Source organism: Carlito syrichta, unplaced genomic scaffold (genome assembly GCF_000164805.1).
Source record: "Carlito syrichta isolate Samal-C Ts95f unplaced genomic scaffold, Tarsius_syrichta-2.0.1 Scaffold83815, whole genome shotgun sequence".
NCBI lineage: Eukaryota > Metazoa > Chordata > Mammalia > Primates > Tarsiidae > Carlito > Carlito syrichta.
This window is the reverse complement of record NW_007027911.1, coordinates 382,244-403,394: the sequence shown is the minus strand read 5'-3', so window position 1 is coordinate 403,394 and position 21,151 is coordinate 382,244. Positions and strand designations below refer to the sequence as shown.

The 21,151-nt window shown below is 44.4% G+C and overlaps 1 protein-coding gene across 1 annotated transcript in view; it reads right to left on the bottom strand.

Moving 5' to 3' along the window:
* LOC103258547 (regulator of G protein signaling 6) overlaps positions 1-21,151 on the bottom strand; it is a 145,853-nt gene that overhangs the window by 24,288 nt on the left and 100,414 nt on the right. The window contains exon 12 of the mRNA XM_021711416.1: positions 1,008-1,133. Coding sequence (XP_021567091.1) covers positions 1,008-1,133 — 126 coding nt within the window. The remainder of the gene's footprint in view (positions 1-1,007; positions 1,134-21,151) is intronic.

The following is a 21,151-nucleotide window of genomic DNA, read 5'->3' as shown; positions in this document are numbered from 1 at the left end:
GATTTCCCTTGTATCCGTGAAGGAGTCACCAGTCGCTAAGGTCCTGGAAAGGTCATCAATACGACAGCTTTCTCTGGGTCTCTGAGTCTTCATCTAATACAACAAAAGACTGAACACGCAAGCCCCCAGTCTTTCCTGACAAGGAGCCTTGTCCTTTTCATGTGGCTACTTCTCTAACTCTCATATTGGACCCTAGGTCCTGACCATTTTATTTTTCTCCTACTAAACAGAAATAGTGAACACATTTCTTTTGGGACGTGTTAGTTATGGACCCATAGAGACAGCCACGCATTTCCGCTGGCCTCAGCACTCAGAGTGACCACTACATGGAGTGATAGAATCCCTCAGAAGGAGACAGCGTGCTTTAATTTGCTTGTACAGTTAGGCCTGCAGATCTTGAGGGGATTTGCTTTGGTTCCTGGAGATTCTGGAATGGCCCATTTGCTCTGCTCTTCCGGTCCTCCTTTCTGGTGTTCAGGGCCAGTGGGAACCTCTGGAGGAGAGGGTGCCTGGGCAGCTCCATACTGGGTCTGTGGTTCCGTGGTTGCACTTGATGAATGGGGTCGTCAGATCTGCTTGGCTACTCAGTTGTTATGGAAGACTTGCTTCCAGTTGGTTGGACAATGTCATGCACACAAACTAGTACATGCTGGTGTTGCTGGTGCCACATGGCAGTTGCTGGTGGCCAGTGACCATGCTGTGGTGTCACATGGCAGTGGCCACATCATGGCGGTGGCCACATCGTGGTGCCATGTGGCACTGACTACGCTGTGGTGCCACGTGGCAGTGACCATGCTGTGGTACCACATGGCAGTGACCATATTTCAGTGCCATGAGGCAGTGACCACATAGTATATTTTCACTGGCTCTTCTCCATTTCACCCCCAGCCAGATGAGCCGGCACCTGGACTTGAACCCTGCTCTGTCCTATTGAGAAGGGCGGTGGAGAGACTGACTATGTTTGTTTTTTACACACCCTTCACAGCTCAGACATTGGAGAGCGTTACCTGAGGTTTTCTGAGCTGAATTCAGACTCCAGGAACCGCAGGAACAGATCCCGGCCCACCTGGTCTTTCAGAATCTCATCGAAGGAGAAGCCCCATCTCCGCACCCGCTGCTGGCTGGGTTCCTTGCTGTGGGCAGGGAGGAGGGTTAGAGAGTGGTCAGTGCAGCATAGCCCATGTCATTCCTTCCTCCATGACCTGCATTTGTTTCCCGCCATGCACCAGGGGGTGGCATCTACTACTTACGGGACAGATTCTACAGAACCCACATGATTCCATACGTACAAACCTGCACATCTTAAAGGAAGCACGCGGAAGGGGTTGTGTCCAAGGGTCTCAGGGAGACCAGCAAGGGGCTGCTGTCCACAATCCAGCACCAGCAAGCCTCCCTGGGCTCTTCAGTCATCACAGGTCCAGTGTGGAACTCCATCATTTTTTCACTTTTACTGTAACCCTGGGCGCTTCATGGTCCCAACCTTTCATCAAAATCACAGTTCCTCCTCCCACCTTCCCTTAACCTGCGGGAGCAGCTCAGGTCCTGCTCAGAGGCTGGTGACGTTCAACTGATGGGAAATGCATCGACTTGCCCAGGACAGGCCTTGTGCATGTGGTGGAGGCGGACTGTCGCCACCACTTATAGATTTACAGCCACATGTGCCATGTACACTGTTTTGGATGGCATTCCAAGCCTTGTGCACATGCTGGCTCACCAAGTCCTCACAGCTCCTGTGTGAAGCAGTGCATTAGCATTCCTCCCACCTTCCTCTCTTTCCAGATAGGGAAACTGAGGCCTGTTGATAATTTGCTCAATGACACACAGCTAGGACATGAGGGAGGCAGGAGTGGACTCTAGACAGTGTGGCTCTGGAAGGCAGCTCTGAACCTGAATCACTGTGCAACCCACACGCCGGCCAAAGAGGCTACTGGCTATGCCCTCTGGGATCAGACAGTGAGAATAACTTCTGCAGCTTCTGTCACTTCCTTAAACTCCACATGCCCTATCAACCCCAACCCTTCAAGCTGCAGGAGGGGTCCAATGCACAAATCGTGGGCTAATTCATGAGACACATGCTCTCACATGCTCACACATGTTTTCAAACACACACACACTCTTGCATGCTCACAATACTCTCACACACACTCTCACATGCTCTCTCACCTGCTCACTCATGTGCTTTCACATGATCACACACACATACATGCTCACAAACATGCTGTCACTCCTCCCTACCCAAGGTCATGGCCTGAAAGCAGAACCCTAGTCCCCGCCCAGACTTGCTGCACCAGAACCTATATTTTCACATGAGCCCCAGGTCATGGATGTGCATGTTAAGATCTGGGGAACATCAGTCTAGCAAGTCTTATCTTTCCTCTTTTTAAAAACAGATACATGCTTTTATGTTCTTTCTAGCAGACAGTAAGTGAATAAAACCATACTTCCTTTTATTATGGAGCTGACATATTTTCACTATTTTCAATAATTTTCAATAATTATGCTTTGTAAACAGAGGAGGAGAGTCTGTGTGCTGGAAGAAAAAGCAAATCACTCTGTACCAGTGCTGCTTAGTAGAACATCTTCCAAGATGGAGACATCCCATTGTGAGATCTCCAGTGTGGCCACCACCAACCCATGTGACTGGTGGGACTTGAAAAGTGGCTGCTGCAACTGACAAGCTGAATTTTAAATTTTATTTAATTTTAAATTTAATTTAACTTAAAATAATTCAAGTTTATGAAATGAATGACAACTACTACACAAGTTATCAAAACCTCTGGAACATAGCCAAAGCTATACTTAGAGGAAAATTTATAGCACTTAAGGTCTACATTAAAAAGACTGAAAGATCACATATTGACACCCTAATGTCACATCTTAAGGAAGTAGAAAAACATGTAAAAACAAACCCAAAGCTAGCAGAAGAAAATAAATATCAAAGATCAGAGCAGAACTAAATGAAATTGAAGCAAACAAAAAAAGACTAAGGATTAATGAAGGAAAAAAGTTGGCTCTTTGAAAAGATAAACAAAATTGATAGAGCACTAGCTATATTAATTAAGAAATGAAGAGAGAAGATTTAAATTAATTTAATCAGAAATGAGAATGGACACCTTAAGACAAATACCACAGAAATACAAAGGATAATCTGACGTCATTATGAACACCTCTATATAAACAAACTAGACAATCTAGAGGAAATGGATAAATTCTTGGAAAAATGCAACCCCCCAACCTTGAATCAGAAAGAACCAGAAACCCTGAACAGACCAGACTTTCAAAGAAGAACTAGAACCAATCATACTGAAGTTATTCCAGAAGATTAAAAAGGAGGAAATTCTCCCTAACTCATTCTACAAAGTCAGTATCACCCTAATACCCCAAACAGAAAAAGACATAACAAAAAAGGAAAACTACAGACCAATTTTCCTAATTAACATAGATGCAAAATCCTCAACAAAATACTAGCAAACCGAATTCAGTAGCATGTTAAAAAAATATAATATACCCTGATCAAATAGGATTCATCCCTGGAATGCAAGGATGATTCGAGATATGCAAGTCAATAAATGTGATTCAGCACATAAGCAGAATTAAAAACAAAAAGCATATGATCATTTCAATAGACACAGAAAAAGGATTTGATAAAATCAGCATCCCTTCATAATAAAAAACCATCAGCAAAATAGGCATAGAAGAAGCATTCCTCAAAATAGTAAAAGCTATATATTACAAACCCACAGCCAATGTCATCCTGAATGGAGAAAAGTTGAATGCATTCCCCCTCAGAACTAGAACAAGGCAAGGATGCCCATTTTCACCATTCCTACTCAACATAGTACTGAAAGTCCTAGCCAGGGCATTCAGGCAAGAGAAAAGAAAAATAAAGAGTGCATACAAATTGGAAAATAAGAAAATCAAACTATCTTGCTATGCTGACAATCTGATCTTATGCCTAGAGAATCCTAAAGACTTCTCCAAAAAACTCCTGGACTTGATAAATGAATTTGGTAAAGTTTCAGATGCAACATCAATACACACAAATCAGTAGCACTGTTATTCACCAATAGCAACCAAGCTGAGAATCAAATCAAGAACTGAATTCCATTTACGATAACAGCTAAAAAGCTAAAATACCTAGGAATATGTTTAACCAAGGAAGTAAAAGATCTCTACGAGGAGAACTACAAAGCACTGATGAAAGAAATTGTAGAGGACACAAACAAATGGAAAAACATTCCATGATTACAGAGTGAAAGAATCAACATTGTTAAAATGACTGCATTACTCAAAGTAATCTATAGATTCAATGTAATCCTATCAAACTACTAAAATCATTTTTCACAGAATTAGAAAAAAGCATTTAAAATTCATATGGAACCAAAAAAGAGCCAGAATAGCCAAAGTAATCCTAAGCGAAAAGAACAAAGCTAGAGACATCATATTACCTTATTTCAAATTATACTACAAAGCAGTAGTAACCAAAACAGCATATATCATAGAGAATCCAGAAATAAAACCAAATATCTACAACTAATTGATCTTCGACAAAGCAGACAAAAATATATACTGGGGAAGGGACACCCTATTCAACAAACTGTGCTAGGAAAATTGGAAAACTACATGCAGAAAAATGAAACTTGATTTCTATCTCTCCCCATATATAAAAATTAACTCAAGATGGATTAAAGATTTAAATGTCAGACATGAAACCATAAAAATCCTCCAAGAAAACCTAGGAAAAACTCTTTTGGACATTGGTCTAAGCAAAGACTTTATGACTAAAAAGCCAAAAGCAAAGGCAACAAAAAAATAAATAAGCGGGACTTAATTAAACTAAAGAGCTTCTGCACAGCAAAAGAAATAAACAACAGAGCAAACAGGCAACCTACAGACTGGGAGAAGATATTCACAAACTGTACAGCTGACAAAGAACTAATTATACATCTACAAAGAACTCAAACAAATCAGCAAGATAAAAGCAAATAACCCCATTAAATAGAGGGCAAATGACATGAACAGACATGTTTCAAAATAAGATATAAAAATGGCCAACAAACAAGAAAAAAATGCTCAACATCACGGAAATGTAATTTAAAACTACAATGAGATACCATCAATCAGAATGGCCATTATTAAAAAATAAAAAAAAGATATTGACACAGATGTGGTGAAAAGGGAATGCTTATGCACCATTGGTGGGAGTGCAAATTAGTACAACCTCTATGGAAATCGATATGAAGATTTCTTGAAGAACTAAAAGTAGATCTACCTTATGATCTAGCACTTCGACTACTTGGAATCTACTCAAAAGAACAGAAATTGTAATACAAAAAAGACATCTGAACTTGGATGTTTATTGCAGTACAATTCACAATTGCAAAGATGTGGAATCAACCTCAATGACCGTCAACTGATCAGTGGATAATGAAAACTACACACACTCTCTCTCTCTCTGTCTCTCTCTCTCTCTCTGTCTCTCTCTCTCTCACACCCCATGGAATATTATTCAGCCATCAAAAGAATGAAAGAAGTCTTTTGAAGCAACTTGGATGGAACTGGAGAACACCATTTTAAGTGAACTAACTCAGGAACAAAAAACCGAACACTGCATGTTCTCACGTCTAAGTGGGAGCGAAATAAGGTTCTGCAAAGGCATAGAGAATGGTGTAATGGGCACTGGAGACTCAGAGGGAGGAGGATGGGAAGGGGTAGAGAGATGAAAAATCACCTACTACAGAGGTGGGAGTGGTGGGTACACTTAAAGCTCAGACTTCTTCACCACTATACAAAGCAGTCATGTAACCAAAAACCATTTGTACTCCCTAAAGTTACTGAAATAAAATAAATAAAATAGCTCAAGTTTAAAGATAAATAGCCACATGGATCTAGTGACCACTGAATTGGATTTGCAGCTCTAGAGGTAAGCCACCCAACGCAATTATCTCTGCCTCAGTGCACGTAACCAGCGACAGCAGTATTGTCTCATTCCAAGGAAAATGACACCAGGACAAACCATGGGGAAGTCCACGAAAGACCTGGTCCAAAGCACAAGGCTGGGCCTCTTACAACAAGATATGAAGATGGAGCCAGGATTTTCTCAAATACAAGCCACAGACCTAATCAAATTCAACAACGTTCCAGGGGACCAATAACACTGTTTACAGAAACCCCCCTGGGGTTGAGGCTCGCAGCAAGTTTAAGCCCCAGAGAGCTACAGGACACCGTCTCGTTCTGCAAGGATCATACTGCCACCTGGGATGGATGCAGCATCTGCTCTCTGCGGGCCACGGGCTCAGGGCTCTGCAGGGGTGGTGCTGGTGACAGCTGCACCCTGAACAAAGGCTGTGTCCCTAGAACTGGCTGAGTCTTTGCAGTAACTGTCTTGTGGACACACACCCAGTGTCAACTTTCTGACACCCACATGGTGAATCACTTACCCTATTAGATTCCTCGGTAATAGCAAGGGCAGGAGAAGGGCAATTCTGGGGGTGGGCCAGAAAGCTTGGGTGTCACTGTCAATGCAGAGTTGGGGGGGCTAGGACAAAAGTGGGGGATTTCTGGAAGCCTGAGAGGTCACCCAGCAGCAGAAGCAAGGGGCTCTGGAGACACAGGATACCAGGCGTATTAGTTTTTTAGGATCGCGACTGCAAAGTACTAACAAACTGGGTGGCTTCAAACAGCAGAAAAGTGACCCTCACAGTTCTGGAGGCTAGAGGTCCAAGGTCAAGTGTTGGCAGGGTTGCGCTGGCTCAGAAGGCTCTAGGGAGAATCTGTCCCAAAAGGTCCCCTGACTCTGATGCTGCAGCTACACTTGCCCCTCTTGCTTTGTAGCTTCTCTGGCCGCTCCTTGGCACCATGTAGCAGCCTCCCTGTGATCCTGTGTTCACTTGAGGCTTGTCTGTGTGTGTTTTTTCTTCTTACAAGGGGGGACCCCCCAAAACCCCGGAATTTATAACAAATTATATATTCAATCTTACATGTTTACACTTCAGTCTTCTTCAAAATACTCTCCATGTGATAAAACACACTTATCAAGATGCTTTTTCCACTGCTCAAAACAGTGTTTGAACTTGTCAATTTTGATGCCTTTTAGTGTTTCCGCCACTTCTTGTTTCACCCCTCCCATGTCAGCAAAACATTTCTCTTTGTGGACTTTCTAATCCACAGAAACAAACAAAAATAAGTTGCTAGGGATAAGATAGGGTGAATGAGGGGTATGAGGCAGGGGGTCATGCCATTTTGGGGTCAAAAACTCAGCACAGTGCGGGTAGGTTCATTGCCATGGTTGAAGAACAGTCACCTGTTTGGCATAACTCAGGACACTTCTTCCACAAATTGTGATGCAGCCTTTTCAAAACTTCCAGATAAAAACTTTGATTGACTGTTTGATCCAGAGGAACAATTTCTGAGTATACTATAAAGAACCTGCCCTCCAAAAGATAATTCCATTTTTTGAGGTCTTCCCTGGTATAAAGACCCCAGTGCTAATGAAATCAGCTCAACCTACTCCAGTATGATCTCATCTTAATGAGCTGCATTTCCAACCAGCCCTGTTGCCAGATAAGGTCAGTTTCTGAGATTCTGGGCAGGGCATTAGTTCTTGGGTGAGGTTATTCAACCAGGCATACCTGGGCTCCTGCAACTGTCATCCTTCACAACCCCATTTCTTTTTTTTTTTAAACATCTTTTTTGTTTTAAAATTGTAATACAGTTAAGGGTTAGGTATACAAATATGCATTGATCAGGCACCCTTGTTGATAAGGGGTGTCTCCCTGTCCCCAGACAGATATTGACTACTGTTAATCCCACCTCCCTTCCCCTCCTTACTCCCCCCACCCCAGTTTCCTGCCACTGTCAATCCTTTTCTTATAGTATTATGATAGATGTTCAAGGTCCACTATATGAGTTAGAACATGTGCTACTCAGATCTTTGTTTCTGTGAGAGATCACTCAGTATTATAGACTCTAGTTCCATCCAGGTTGCTGCGAAATTCATGATTTTGTTCTTTTTTATGGCTGCGTAGTATTCCATCGTGTATATGTACCACATTTTAAAAATCCAGTCCTCTTTTGATGGACAGCGTGGTTGTTCCAGGTTCTTGCTATTGTGAACAATGCTGTGATAAATATACGTGTGCAGATATCTTTTTTATAGAGTGATTTGAGTTTTTCAGGGTATATTCCCAGTAGGGGGATTGTGGGGTCATATGGGAGGTCGATATTTAGAGCTTTTAGGGCCTAACATCTTGGATCTACAAGGAACTCAAACATGCTGAAAATAAAAAAAACAACCCCATTATAAAGTGGGCAAAAAATATGAACAGACATTTCTCAAAAGAAGATATTCAAGCGGCCAACAGACACATGAAGAAATGTTCAACCTCACTAATCATCAAGGAGATGGAAATTAAAACCACACTGAGATACCACCTAACTCCAGTCAGAATGGCAATTATCAATAACTCAAAAAATAACAGATGCTGGAGAGGATGTGGTGAAAAGGGAACACTTCTACACTGTTGGTGGGAGTGCAAACTAGTGCAACCTCTGGGGAAAGCACAATCCCATTTCTTTTTTTTTGAGTTGGAGTCTCACTCTGTCGCCCAGACTGGAGTGCAGTGGCTGCTCCCGGCCACCGCAGCCTCGACCTGCTGGACTCCGGTGATCCTTCCACCTCAGCCTTCCAAGTAGCTGGAACTACAGGCATGTGCTATCACACCCAGCAAATTTTTGATTTATTATAGAGATGAGGTCTCACCAAGTTGCCCAGGCGGGTCTCAAACCCGCGGGCTCAGGCAATCCACTCAACTCAGCCTCCCAAAGGCGCGGGATTACAGGCTGAGCCACCGAGCCCGGCTACAACACCATTTCTACAACTGGATACTCCATATTCACTCCATGTGTTCCTAGTCCTGCTCAGCCATAGGATTCTGTCCTGTTAAAGGCTTCCTGGACACAACCTCCCTACACATCTCTCTCGTGTATCACTTGGAGATTGCCAACATCATTTGCTCTAAGTTCAAGAAAACTTGGACATGCTGCTACCTCTGGATGGTTATAAAATAATTATTTTTTTTTGAGTTGGAGTCTCACTCTGTCTCCCAACTGGAGTGCAGTGGCTGCTCCCGGCTACTGCAGCCTCGACCTGCTGGGCTCCGGCAATCCTTCTGCCTCAACCTTCCAAGTAGCTGGAACTACAGGCGTGCGCTACCACGCCCGGCTAATATTTTGATTTATTGTAGAGATGAGGTCTCGCCAAGTTGCCCAGGCGGGTCTCGAACCCGTGGGCTCAGGCAATCCACTCACCTCAGTCTCCCAAAGCGCAGGATTACAGGCTGAGCCACCAAGCCTGGCCATAAAATAATTCTGAAAATTAAAATATCTTTCGGCATTTACCCCCAGGTGACTAGTACAATAACTATCCCTCAGCAAGACTCAAGCACACTGTACAGAACTCACTGCCCTGTCTAACCCTGCTGTATAGAGATGCTTTCCTGTGACATGGTCTTTATGGCAGTTTTGTGTCATCATTTGGGCTTTTGAGGGCTCATGTTTTCCTCTCTCCAGCAATCATGTTAGCTCTTTGAGGACAGGTGCTTTTCCCACAGCGAGTGTCAGAACTGAAAGGAAATTGACTAAGAAATGTGTGTAGTGGTGTGGGTGGGCGTCCTTGTCCTGGCAGTGCCTCTAACTGCTGGCTGCATGCCTCTAACCAACACTTACTTGTCCTCTGTGCCCACTGACTCTCACCAAACCCTTGCTTCCCCCAGGACAGCCCAGACCCACATGCAGCAGAGACAGATGGCATTGTTCTCCAAGGAAGTCTCTCTCTCTCATCTCAGCTGATCTCCCAGCTCAAGAGTGTGGAGGAAACTTCCAGAATAAGAATAAGAAAGCCAGAAGCAGAGGAGACAGCCATTTGAAAAATGTTCATTTCCAGGTGTCTTCACTGTGCTAGGCTTGGCACCAGGAGCTTTCCTCACAGCTCTCAATTTATGTCTAACAAAAGTCAGGGAGATAGGTATCTGTATTTAAATTTCCAGAGTTCTGAAGAGGCCGGAGTGCCCAAGGCCACATAGTTGGTCAGCAGCAGTCTAGAATGAGAACCCAGAACTGTCTGTTGCCAAAACCTATTCTTACCCCTCCCCTCTACCTTGCATTCCACTGTATTTCCCTAATTCAATATCTAAACTAAGACACATGCTATCTTCAAAACACCTTGAGGTATGCTATGGACTGAATGTCTGAAATCCAGATCCCCAATGTAATAATGTAATACCATTAGGATGTAGGGCCTGGGGAAGGTGATTAGGTCATGAGTAGAGTTTGTGTCCCTATAAGAAACCCAAGAGACCTCTTTTGCCCTTCTGCCATGTGAGGACACAATGACAGCAGTCTATAAACTGGAAGTGAGTCCTCACCAGACATAGAATCTGCTTGATCTTGGATTTCCCAACCTCCATAACTGTGAAATACATTTCTGTTGTTTAGAAGCTGAGCAGTCTATGACATTTTTTGCTATAGCAGCCTTAATGGACTAAGACAAAAGTTGGTACTGAGACTGGAGTGCTGCTGTAACAAATTCTGAAACATGTGGAAACAGCATTATAAGAGGGTAATGAATGGAAGCTGGAAGAATTTGAGGTGTGTGCTAGAAAAAACCCACATTGCTGTGGGCCTATAGAGGCAATTCTGGTGAGGACTCAGAAAGAGAAGAGGAGAGCTATAGAGAAAGCCTCAATCCTCCTAGACAATGTCTAAGCAATCCTGAACAGAAGGTTGGTAGAAATATAGATGGAGAAGGCCATTCTGATGAAGTTTCAGAGAGAGATGAGGAAAATTTTACTGAAAACTGGAGAAAAGTTGGCCCTTGTTATAAAGTGGCAAAGGACTTGGCTTAATTGTATTCTAGTGTTTTGGGAATGGTAGAACTTGCAAGAGATGAAATTCAACATTTAGCTGAGGAAATTTCTAAGCAATGTGTTGAAGGTACCACTTAACCCCTCCTGACTACTTATGGTAAAATGAAGAAGAAAGAACTTAATCAAAGATGGAATTGTTAAGCAAGAAAGAAGTGGAACCTCACAATCGGAAAATTCTTAGTCTGCCCATAATGTAAAACGTAAGACCACTAGTGATATGACCAAGTGACTGTTTGATAAGGATATTAATGTAGGTCAACCATCTTAACGGAAGCCAGGAACTATTTTTCATGACAATGGAAGGATGACCCTGAAGGCAATTCAGAGGTCAGCATGACTGCCACTTTCACCACTGGCCCAGGGTTGAGAGAGGACAGAACCATTTCAAAGGGTGAGTTCACCTCTCCAGTTAAGGTTGGCTAGGATGCCCCTGTCCAGTGCCTTGGGGTTAGGGTTTTCACAGAGAGCCTTGGGGTGAGCTGCACCCAGCAGAACTACGGGGCCTGGACGACATGGCAGAGCTGCAGGCGTGGGACCCCAGCCCAGGAAAATCATGAGACCCCCAGCAGACAGCTGCTGTAGGGCCCAGCCCAGCAGGCTCTGGGGGTGATATCACCCACCCAAATGGGCCTGGAAGGCAGAACAGCAACCCAGGAAAGCCATGGGCATGTGACTCCAGCCCTGGAGAGCTGGGGAAGTAGGACTGTTTTCCCATGGGTCTGAAAGGCAGAGCATTGAGCCTAATAGGATTCTACTACAACCTTAAGGTTTAATGTTGTTTGTTCTGTTACATTTTGGACTTACTTGGGACCTATTACTCCTTCCTCCTTTCCCATTTTTCTTTTTTTGGAATGGAGATGTCTATTCTCTACCTTCCCTACCAGTGTAGTTAGGAAGCACATCACTTGTTTGGTTTCATAGGTTCACCGTTGGAGATGAATTTGCTCAGAATGAATTGCATCTTGAGTCTCACCCATGTCTGCTTTAGATGATATTTAAGTGAGACTTTGATGCCAGAATGAGTTAAGACTTTGGAGGCTGTTGAGATAAGATAAATGTATTTTGCATACAAGATGACATGAATCTGGGGGAGTTTGGGGTAGAATGTTATGCTGAATGCTTGTGTACTTCTCAAATTCCTATGTTGAAATCTCAGTCCTTAGTGTGATGATATTAGAAGGTGAAGACTTTGGGAGGTGATTAGGTCTTGTGGAATGGGATTAATGTCCTTATAAAAGAGACCCCAAAGAGTTCTCTTGTCTTTCTGGCATGTGAAGACACAGTGGGAAGACAGTTGTCTATGATCCAGGAAGCAGGCCCTCACTAGGCACCAAACCTGATGGTGCCTTGATCTTGGACTTACAGCCTCCAGAACAGTGAGAAATGAATTTCTGTTATGTGGAAGCCACCACAGTCTAAGATTTTTTTTAATAGCAACTCTGATGGACTAAGACAAGTTATTAGAAACATTATGAAACAAGGGGACAGCTTCTTAAAGTGAAAATGCCCAGAAACAATCACAAGTTTATTTAATACCCCAAGAACAGTCTGATGACCCTGAGTACTCCAACGAGGAGTTGTCCAGTTATGTACTGTTGTATAGCAAATCTTTCCAAAACCAAAGGGCTTAAAGCAGCAAATTATTACTCTCTCACACTGTCCTATGGATTGACTGGGCTCGACTGGGTGGTTCTCATTTGGAATCTCACATGGCTGTGGTTGGGTAGCAGCTGAAGGTAGAGTTCTTGGGAGGTTGGACTGGGCTGGACATCTAGGAAGGCTCTTCATATGGCAGTGGTGCTGGTTGTGGGCCAGAATGTCTACACATGGCTTTTCCAATGACTTGTGCTGACCAGGATATCTACACAGGATCTTTCCAATGGTTTGGGTTGACCGGAATGTCTACATGTGACCACTCCAATGGCTTGGGTTTCTCCTAGCATGGCAGATGGGTTCCAAGAAGGAATGTCCCAAGAGTAAATGCCTCAATAACCAAAGTAGGAGAAACCACAGGGGTTCTGCATGACTGGGTCTCAGAATATCCCTTCTGCCACACTCTACTGATCAGCTAAGACACCAAGGCCAGATCAGATGACAAGAGAGGGCAGTATCCCTCTTTGATATACGAGCAACACAAGCATGCAAAGAAGGAAGCACCAGTGGGGCCATATTTGGGGACTGACATCACAGAACTAATGTCCTGGATTAATAGTTCTGCCAAACTTGCTGTGCATGGGTCATTTGGGGATGATCTCTGCCTCTCAGCAGGTCAGGCTGGCCAGAGCAGAGCTACAGCCTGGCTGGACAAGCCAGAGTCCTTACTGGGCTGGACACAGGGGCCCAGACAGACCCACTGGTCTTTGCTCATGAGACTGGCACCCAGAAAGAGGGAGAGTCAAACCCAACCCATGTGGAGAGAGTGCATCATGTCCCACGTTTTGCAGCTTTTTATCTAGTGAATGTCATGGCCTGAAACTCTCTTCAGGCGTCTTTGTGGCCACTCTTCTGGAGGTGTTCAGATGACATAATCCTCTCCAGCTGCCATCTGGTAATTTCCAGCTGGTCCTCTTTCAGTGAGGAGCCTGGCAATCACCATCTTCTTTAATTCAACTTTACTTGGAACTTACATTGCACAGACTCAAGGTGTGGTTCACCCATCCTTTAAAATGGCAGTCTTTCATTTCCCTCTGAATACATACCTGCTTATTCTTGGACTTCTGGATCTGATTGCTAGTCTAAGAAGGAGGATGAATTGAAGCACAGTTTTCTATTACTTATGCTACATCCTACACTATCCTGTCCTCTATTCAGTTAAGTTGCTGCTATGTCCTCTGTTAGGCTCTTAGTGACTTCCCAAGGCAGAGATGACATCATCACCTTTGAAGAATCTGGATGCTGTCTGTGATGTGCTCCATCCTGGACATCACAGTGGGTCTGTCTGGGCCCCTGTGCCCAGCCCAACAGGGCCTACAGATCCCTTGGGTTGGTGTGTGCTCCAGAGGGCGTCTTGCTTCCCACGGGCTGTCACTAACTGTCCCAAAAACCCTTACGTGAAGTGTCTGGGAGGTGAGGCCTTAACTGGAGCTTGAGGGTCTTGTGAGGGGCACATTGCACTTCCTGGCAACCTCCAATTTAAAGACCATGTGCTTGATGCTCTTGCTTTTGAAGTGTCCTTGATCGCCTCAGTGCATGGGTTCTGCTGTCCTCTGCCTCTATGGCCCTGGGGTGCCCCACCTGGGAACAGGGAATTCATTTGCTCATTTTTCCAGGGCACAACATAGCCCCTTCCCTTGGTTGTTTGGTCCCTGTCAGCAACCCTGCCCTTGGGGTCTTATTTCTGCCCCAAGTGGCCTCAAGTCCCTTGCCATGAGAGGAGGGATCAGGAGGTGAGACAGTGTGCTTTATTTACCCAGTTATCTCTGTATCCTGAGACATCTTCGTGCTCAGAACACAGCATATAGTAGGTTTCAACATACATGTATTGGCTTGAACTGAAACTGAGAAGAAAATGACTTCAGATGATATGACTGGTCATCAACAGCCTTTGTCTTATGGACAGAAGCCACCTCTGGCTGAAGTATAGTGTTGGTGTGGACCCCATGCTGTTTGTCCTAACCACACTGCGCATCTGAGCAGGTTGGAGCATCCTGATAGAAAAGAGAAACAGGGCTTCGTTTTCACCATGTCTGAATGACTCGCTTCTGCTTGAAGATGGACAGAACCCCATAGCTGCCTCAGGCTGGGCAGAAGCTTCAGCGCAGGAGCAGGACTGGAGCAGGAGCCATGAGGCAGGTGCGCAACCTTGGATGAAGTGCTGCCAGGGCAGAGACACCGGCAAGCCCTTGGTTTTTTACATGGTTACACGCCACCTTGCTGACTTTCAGGGGCAGAAGAGGAAGTTGTTTCATCATGGTGACTTAGTTTCACGCTCTAACTTCTCCTTTCCCCAATACCAACAAAATAATCAAGTAGAGAGTCACTTGTCCACCCACCCTCCTTCCATCCATCCTACATGGGGTTTAATGTGGGTCAGACAGGTGCTAAGACAACTATGAATCCTGTGTAGAATGTGCACCCAGGGAGGGTGTGGTGTGGGCCACATGGATTGGGTGGCCGTGTCAGACTGGTGGTCACAGAACGCCTTTTGGAGGGAGGGACACTGATGCTGGGTGGGGCATGGATGATGAGGAGCCACACGAGGATTTGGAGAAGGATGGGGTGGGCATGGGCGAGAGTCTGGCTCAGTTGAAAACAACCAAGCACAGCACTCAGAGGCCGAGAGGCTTCCCAGCTGCAGATGGTGACTCCAGGGAGCAGCAGGAAGGCTGAAGCAGGTGAACAGAACCTGATGACTGGTCAGGGGAGCTTCCCATTCTAGTGGAGTCATCAGAGAAGAGAACAGCGGGGTGTCCCCACAGAAGCCTGGGAAGACCCCCAAGCCTTGAGCAGCAGGCCTGGGTGGAAGCAACAAGTGGGCACCAGACAAGGCATACAGAAGACACTCAGAAATATGAATAGTTCCACATGTCAGGGAGGGTGTGCTAAGCTGGGACGTGTCCTGGTCTGCTTCTAGCAGGGCAGGAAGGATCTGAGGAGAGGACTTTGGATGGCCTCAAGGTGGGGAACAAGCCTAGGAGAGGAGCAGCTTGGCACATGGCGCTTCTGAAGATGCTCTAGCAGTCGCCCTGCTTCTCATGGGCTTCAGCAGATCACAAGGGCCCTCCTAAGACCTGCTAGTGGAGAGAGAAGAGTGGGCTTGTGGGAAGCTGGAGGACCCAGGGACTGCATCTGGGCTTGAGACACTACTCTTGGCTACAGGGATACCCCACTAGGGAGGAGAGACTCCCCTCCCAAGGACCCCCAGTGACATGTTCACTCTGAGTGATGATCTGTGTTCCAGTCTGTTCTTAGCTGACTGCTTGCCTGTGCCCACCATGTACAGCCTCAAGGAATGCCCCATAGTGGCAAGCTGCTCATGAGCGCCTTCTTGGAGCCCAGTGGGCTATGTGTATGTGCTAAAGCTGCACACATCTTAGAATCTCCTGGGGGGCTTGCTAAAAATAACGCAGATGCCTGTAGCTACCTGGCACAGGTGCACTTTTAACGGGTACCTGGGTGGTTCTGAGGCCTACCATGGTTTGAGAACTGTGGACCCACATGATGGCTGATGGACCCAAGAGTGGGGATCCAGGCCAAGGCTAGACTACACACTAATTCACCCAGAGAGTCTTGAAAAAATACCAGTGTCCCATTGTCAGAAATTCTGAATGTATTGGCTTTGGGTGGGGACTAGACACCAGTGTTTTTATAAATTTCCAGACAGGTCTAATGTAGGGCAGGGTTGTGAGCCAAGACCTTCATTTGCACAAACCAGCAGCACTCCAAGCTGCTGGGTGCACACAAAGGACAACCTGCTCGGTGCAGGGACCAACCAGATAACCAATGATGACCAGAAAAAACCCGACTCTGCTGAATAACTCCAGCGAAACAGACTGAGAGGGGAGATGCAAAGATGACAAAATATGAACAAAGTGGTAAACCCAAAGGGGATCCCAGAGGGTAAGCCCCACAGAACAGAGAACAGGCTCATGGGGGTGAGGAGGTTTGGAAGCCAAGGTTGTGTCGGTCAACCACCCTCCCAACGCTCAGTGGGAGAGAAAATTTCATCAGAGTAAAGTCAAAGGATGGATGCCACCAAAAGCCAGGCTGATGACACTGAATACAGACTGAACACACCAGGAGATGGAAATTATAACAAAGAAGACATAAAAGACCTGGTGGCTCCACCCCAGAGGCCCCGAGTCCCTGCAGGGGAATTTCCTGAAAAGCAGGTCTAGAGCAGAAAAGGAGCAGCAGTAATTCAGTAAGAGGGGTGGGGAGAAGACTCCTGAGTTGAGAGAGTTGAGATCTTGATCAGATCAGAAGGCGTTGCCCAGGGCCATCTGAAATATGTGAAAAAGGACACAGACTACATGCTATTTATTTTTTTCATATTCATAGAAATGTCAGTTCAAAAATGTTGGTTTAAAATATACCGTGTTAACATGCCTCTGGAAGGACAATGGGATTTAGAGGAGGTAAAGGAAGCTTTTACTTTTTATTTCATTTGCTTCACTAGTATTTGTAAGCATTAATGGTATTTTAAATGAAGATATTTAAAAGGAAATATGACTGAAATAGAAACTAGAGTGCTAAACAAGCTAACATAAAGTTTGATCACTAAAAGAAATGAGAGAGAAGAATGAGATTCAGAAAACACAGTATATCAGGAAAAAGACAAGATATATGATTCAAATACATGTTTTATATTCCAACTATCAGAGCAAAACACATCACTGAAAAAATGAGCAAAGAACAGGAGAACAGTCAAGTCACAAATGAAGAATGCACATCTAGTCATCGTGTGAAAGGACTCACAAGTGGACCAACAAAGAAATGAAAAGGAAGACGAGAATCATTTTAATCAGATGTGCAAAGATAAAGGGACTGATTGTCCTTGGGAGGGCAAGACTGTGGGGGAAATGGGCATTTCTAAGCCAAGGGCATGAAAAGACATGTGACTGTTCTGTTCAAGGGGAAACTGGACACATGAACCAAAATTAGAATATGTGCACTATTCCCAGCAAGTCTACCCTGGAAAAATGAGGCTGAGGGAATAATTGAACTTGTGCATAAGGATGTTTCTTGAATCAATATGTTAGTAAATAAATAAATAAATAAAAAGTACATAATCTAAATAGTCATGTTTCAGGAGTTGGTAGAACCACTTTTACTCCACCCATGCAAGAAGATGCTATGTAGCTGTTAAAGAAGAGAAGGTGGGATGGACTTCCGGCAAGATGGCGATGGGGCAACCCGGTCTGTGAAAACCTCTGCAAAGGAGAACTGCAGTGGTTCTATGACTCTTGCCCTGGGGGCTACGGACCCCAGCATTGCAGCCTGTTCTTCATACAGAGCTCGGCTGTTGCCAGTGCTGGGGCATCGCAGCAGATTGGACAGTCACTGCAGTGCAAACGGTGCCACCGCTGCTGCTGCCGCCACAGCTCCCCCCCGCCACCGCCACCGCGGCCATAGCACATCGCACCACCTGGGCCAGAGGCGATCCACTTCAGTCCTTCAAGCCCCTTCAGGGAAGATCTGCTAGGACCGCTACCACCTCTCCTGCAACCGAGACGTCCTGCCTGCAGTAAGTCTCCTGCCGTCTGCCCTGAGGCAGGCAGCCATCTTGCCATCTTCAGCCTCTGCCGTCCCTGTCTGGCCCCACCCACTCAGGGGCGAGCAGCTGAGATAGTACCACAAGCTGGCGATTCAAGGTAACAACACCGAAACGGGAGAAACAAGCTTGAAAAAGACATAGGCCAGCGTGGTGAACGGAGGGTGATCTGAACTGTCCTTCACAGCAGACCAGGGGCAACTGACCCTAACTGCAAACTAATTTACCAGCTTGAAAAGAAAACTAGAAATCAGACCTGAAAGGACAATGGACTTAAAGGAAATGTCTCAAGTGTGCTTCATTGATTCTGTTAGTTTAATAACTTAATTCTATTCCTACTGTATTGTTCCTTTTTTTCTTTTTTCCTCTTCCTTTTCTTCTCTCTGTAAACCATATCTTTGTATAGAGGAACAGCACACTAATAAGGTGGTTGGATAGCTGGTATGTTAGCATCACTATATGTTTTATTTTTTTTGTATGAGAGTTGGTTCATCTGTAGCTGTGGTCTATTGTTTTTATCTGTTTCAGTACAGGCCTCTCTCTCTATTTGTTGGCATACTTGTTTGTTTCCCCCCTTACTCCTCTATCTCTCCACCCCCCTCTTCAACCCACTGTCTGCTCCACTCTCTCCCCTCTGTTAACCACATTTTATTTCAGGGAGTAAACCTACAGCCCCACTGCATGGACAGATTCCAAGGCAGTGGGACGTGGGTTCCAGATTATTCACACACCTGTCAGCGAATACCAGGACCTGCAGATAGATTTTGAATCACAGCTCCTCCCTTAAGTAAATCTCAAAACTGCAAAAAGGACCACCCCCAACCTACAGAGCAACTCCAGAATTGAACAAAGTAAGAGGGCATACATAAAGAATAGGAGATTGAACAAACAGAAGTAAAACCAATCCCTTTACCCCTGAATAACAGAATTAAAGAAGACAGTGACATGGAGGGAAGGAAAAAGTAGAGAGGGGGAAAAATCGCACAAATGAAGAAAAACCAAAAGAAGAATATAGGTCTCACACAGACCCCTGGGAGATCAGACACTGAGGAAACAGATTCTGGAACACAAACAATGAAGAGCCCCCAGAATGACTGGTTACATGCAACAAACCCAGACATCAAGACACTAATGGAGAGAATTAAAAAAATTGAGGAGAGACAAGAGGAAAATAGGAAGGAGCTGATGTCAGAAATAACAGCAGTAAAGAATACTGTGATGGAAATGAATAACAGACTAATAAGCATGGAAAGCAGAATCAACCAAGCAGAAGAAAGAATCTCAGAGCTCGAAGACCAAAACACAGAACTAACCCAAACTGTCAAAAGCATAGAAAAGAAGTTCAAAAAGACATAACAAAACCTGCAAGAGAGGAATGATCACTTCAAGAGACCAAACCTAAGAGTAATTGGGCTTTCTGAGGCAGAGAGAGACAGAAGCCACACTGGAACAAACATTTCATGAAATCATTCAAGAAAACTTCCCTCATCTCATCAAGGATGAAAAAATTCAAACACAAGAGATTCAGAGAACCCCTGCAAGACAACAAATGAGAAGACCGACTCCCAGGCACATAATAATTCGCCTAAACAAAGTAGCTATAAAAGAAAAAAATCCTAAAGACAGCAAGAGAAAAAGGCCAGACTACCTACCAGGGAAGACCAATTAGAATAGCAGCAGATTTATCCACAGAAACCCTTCAGGCTAGGAGAGCCTGGAGCCCTATCTTCAAAGTTTTAAAAGAGAAACAATTTCAACCAAGAATAACCTACCCAGCCAAACTAAGCTTCATTAGTGAGGGAGAATTGAAATCTTTTCCAGATATCCAATCCCTAAGAACTTACGCTGCCAACACCTCTACAAGAAACACTTAAGAAAGTACGGAACACAGAAGAAAAAGAAAAAAGAACAACAACATTCTTCACAAGAGTACAGGCAAAAGATTAAAAACACACATGAACCAACTCCAAAACCCAAATAAAGACAACAAACAAACAGGAACAACTCTGTAAGAACCTTATGACAGGGATCAACTCGTGCATTTCAATTATTAACCTAAATGTAAATGGACTAAATGCACCACTGAAAAGACATAGAATGGCAAAATGGATAAAATATCATCAGGCAACAATCTATTGCCTTCAAGAGACTCACCTCACTAGAAAGGACATCCACAGACTCAAAGTAAGAGGATGGGAAACAAACTTTCAGGTGAACAGAATACAAAAGAAAGGAGGAGTAGCTATCTTAATTTCAGACAAAATACCCTTTAAGTTATTAAAAATCAAAAAAGATACAGAAGGCCACTACATAATGATAAAAGGCTCAATCCATCAACAAGAAATATCTATCCTAAACATATATGCACCCAACATAGGTGCGCCAACTTTCATTAAGCAACTTCTAGGAAAACTAAAGAAAGATATTGACTCTAACACCATCATAACTGGGGACTTTAATACCCCACTCACAACCCTAGACAGATCATCAGGACAAAAAATCAGCAAGGAGATCCGGAACCTCAATGTGACTTTGGACCAAATGGACTTAATTGATACCTACAGAACACTCCATCCAAAGACCACAGAATACATATTCTACTCATCACCACATGGAACATATTCTAAGATCGACCACATACTCGGCCATAAATCAAGCATAAGCAAAATTTAAAAGGACCGAAATTCTACCATGTACCTTTTCGGACCACAGTGGAATAAAAATAAACATTGACATCAACAAAGTCCCCCCCAAACCCACAAAGACATGGACACTAAACAGCATGATGCTAAACAACTCCTGGGTCAATGATGCAATCAAAACAGAGATCAAAAGATACCTGGAAACAAATGAAAATGAAGAAACATCTTACCAAAATCTCTGGGATGCCCTGAAAGCTGTAGTAAGAGGGGAATTTATATCTCTACAAACACACATGAAGAAAATGGAAGGAACAGAAATTCACAACCTAACAAGCCACCTAAAGAAGCTGAAAAGCAAGACCACAAAAACG